The sequence below is a fragment of the Hevea brasiliensis genome, chromosome 3 (assembly GCF_030052815.1).
Source record: "Hevea brasiliensis isolate MT/VB/25A 57/8 chromosome 3, ASM3005281v1, whole genome shotgun sequence".
In the NCBI taxonomy this organism is placed as follows: Eukaryota; Viridiplantae; Streptophyta; class Magnoliopsida; order Malpighiales; family Euphorbiaceae; genus Hevea; species Hevea brasiliensis.
This window is the reverse complement of record NC_079495.1, coordinates 10,403,142-10,406,095: the sequence shown is the minus strand read 5'-3', so window position 1 is coordinate 10,406,095 and position 2,954 is coordinate 10,403,142. Positions and strand designations below refer to the sequence as shown.

The window sequence follows — 2,954 nt, the reverse complement described above, 5'->3', positions numbered from 1 at the left end:
TGTAACAAATAACAATCATTCTGCATCAAGTACATTATTAGAAAAAAAAAAAAAAAAAAAAAAAAAAAAAAAAAAAAAACCCAATGACAACAACGACTTTTGAATGCATACTCAGCGCAAAAATGTCTCCAGGTACCTGTTTTATCTATGGCATAATGCAGTAATATCTCATTAGAGTCAATGGCTTCAAATAGGAAAGAGTACAAGAAGAGAATTTGATGTATCGCAACTTTTTCTACTTTCAAATCCAAATATTACAGTTCCATGCTGCATAATTTAATTCTTAGGCCACATTTGATAAGGTATACTAGAATGTAATTTAATGCAATCAAATATTTTATTGAATTGAATTTCAACAGAATATTTAATTACATTTCATTACACGGTAGCAAGGTACCCTTACTTCTTCATCCTCTTGTCAATCAAGTGAAGGAAAAGAAAAAAAAAATCAGTCATCCAGATGAAAAAATAAAAAAAGAATTCGTTTGACTGTAAGCAATTTATATAGACATTTTGAATTGAAAGTTTCAGTTCAAAGCACTGCATATTAATTCAATGCTCGAAAGTTGTTTGCACTTCTGCAGCCTCAAATAAATGAAAGCAAGCCATAATTGAAAATTTGAAATACAATAATAAGCCATCTGGAAGTGAATTTGCTGCTTTGATGGCCAAAACTTTCTAAGCTTTTGAAGTACCTCCATGATCCCTCTCAACATGCTCTACAAGTGCCACAGGATCACGAAAGCCTTTACTACATTTGGGGCATACATCTACAGGCAACTTCAGGACACGCGATTGGTTCCCACCCCTTTCATGCACCTTCTGCACATGCTCCACCAGAACTGTAACTGAGGAAAACCTTGCACCACATTGTGGGCATTCCTCCTCCAGCCCAATTGCATCCCCCCCACTACTGCTGCTTGGGCCTGCAGTATTCTTTGCAGTCTGCCAAGCTTGGCTGATCTCAGTACTCAACTTTGCCACACCCGCTTCAGCTGAGGCCCGAACAGTTGAAGCTGCATTACGGAAGGCTGAGGCCCACTTGGTTGAAGCTGCAGCTGGAGTTCGGTTGGGCTTTGATTCATCCTTCCTACTCCTATTTAGAAGACTCAGAAATTGAAAACCCGCCTCAATTTTCTTGGGTCCCGGACAATCATGGTCAGGTCCAAACCGGTGCTTCAAGCAATGGTCTATGGTGCAATCCCTGCATTTGATGGTGTTTGAGAATGTAAGGACCTCCCGACAACCTCGAACAGGGCATTTTCTCTTCTTAGTGACTTTCTCATAATTTGATGGGTCACATTCAGTATTTACATGAGTTTCCCAAGATATGTTTGGGTCTTCATCAGGATTTAAACGAACCCCTTTGGCACATAGTGGACAGATCACAACAGTAACATCCTTTCCGTCAGCTTTTGGGCAACTGTGTTTAGAATAGCTTCGGTGCTCCAAACAAAATACCTAGTAAAATTGCAGCATGTATATGGTTAGCACAAGCCAACAAGTTCAACAGAACATGACAAACAGCAGAAGATTAACCATCCAAAATATATGATATAAACACGAAAAAAAATGTGAAGCACACTTGCGACTACATGCTTGGATGTGTTGTTCATATGACAAGAACAAACCAAACCTGCCAATAATTTCTCCTCTGTAACTGAATAACAAATCAACTAAATAGTACCATCATACTAATTTAATGACATCACAAACATGATCAATGATTTTGGCAAAAGAGAGGGATTGACAATCCTAAAAGATTTAGAGGTATAATATACAAAAATTGAAACTAAAACCATTCACCTCCCTTCAATTATGAACTTCAACGGAAAGAACTTCTAGGTAAATCAGGTTGGACCCATCACTACCATTTTATTTTCTAACAGAATTGCCTTGATTGCACCAAAATACATTTCCAAATTAAAGCTGCCAATAGATTCCATCTAAAGAACAAAAATTTGCTAGCATACGCTACCACGGCACAACCCAATTGATTCCTAAACCAATAAAGGCTTTAGCAGCCACTTTTATGTCCACTCATTCCGTAGGCAGCTACCCATCTATCTAAAATTCAAGAAAAAAAATTCCATTCATAACCTGAGTTTCTCATCCTGGGTCTCATAAAACCAATGATCTCAACAATCCCAAATGGTTCAACTTCTTTTCTTCCCATATAAACCCAATCCCAACAAAAGTCGAAATTCAACTTCAAACAATAAATTAACCAAAACCCATCTGATATAAACAGACGTGAAAGAGAAAGGATGGGCACCTGACGGCAGCGGTCGCAAGTGAAAGGGAGGAAATCGATCTGCCTGCAATCTTCCTTTGTGCAATGTTTACCAAGATCAGGGAATTGCGGTGTTCCCATAACTGAAATCTAGGATTCCAAATCCCACCACCAAAACAACTAATCGAATGGTCAAATCAAAGCTGAGCAAAAACAAAGGAAAAGAAAGAAAAGATAGAGGCTTTGGATAGAATTAGAAAGAATCAGAATAGGATTTTTGCGGGATTTGTTGCGAGATTCTGGAATGGAATGCCCAAAGCTTCTCCTCGATTTCTTATCTTAAAAGTCCGCGCACACAGGAGCGTTGAATCGAAAGTTCGCTGAAAGAGTCTTCGCAGAAGTCGCCCCAAATTCCCCTTTTCCTCTGTTTGTTTTCCAATTCTCAGGAAATCACGCTTCCTTTATATTTTGGCCCAATTAACAACTCCCTATTTTTTATTATATATATTTTTAGTTTTTATTGTTTAAATTTAATAATTTTAATTGCTGTAATTTGCTAATAAATCAATTTTCTTTTAAATTATTTATTTTTTTGCAAACATTTTAGAATAAGTTATTTTAAGAATTATTGTCACATAGTGGGATGGATGGCCATCTTACCAACCTCTAGAGGCGATGCAACTCAAATCGCTTTGGTGGAGTTCAATCCCTTCGCCCTGCA

The 2,954-nt window shown here is 37.6% G+C and overlaps 1 protein-coding gene across 1 annotated transcript; it reads right to left on the bottom strand.

Annotated features, from left to right (window-relative positions):
- Positions 1–461: 461 nt before the first annotated feature.
- LOC110651419 (zinc finger AN1 and C2H2 domain-containing stress-associated protein 16) lies at positions 462–2,708 on the bottom strand. Its single transcript, XM_021806766.2, has 2 exons — positions 2,276–2,708; positions 462–1,461 (listed from the first exon to the last, which is right to left on the bottom strand). Exons 1-2 carry the CDS (start codon positions 2,372–2,374, stop codon positions 679–681), a joined length of 882 nt encoding a protein of 293 aa, XP_021662458.2. The 5' UTR covers positions 2,375–2,708; the 3' UTR covers positions 462–678.
- Between the last annotated feature and the right edge of the window lie 246 nt (positions 2,709–2,954).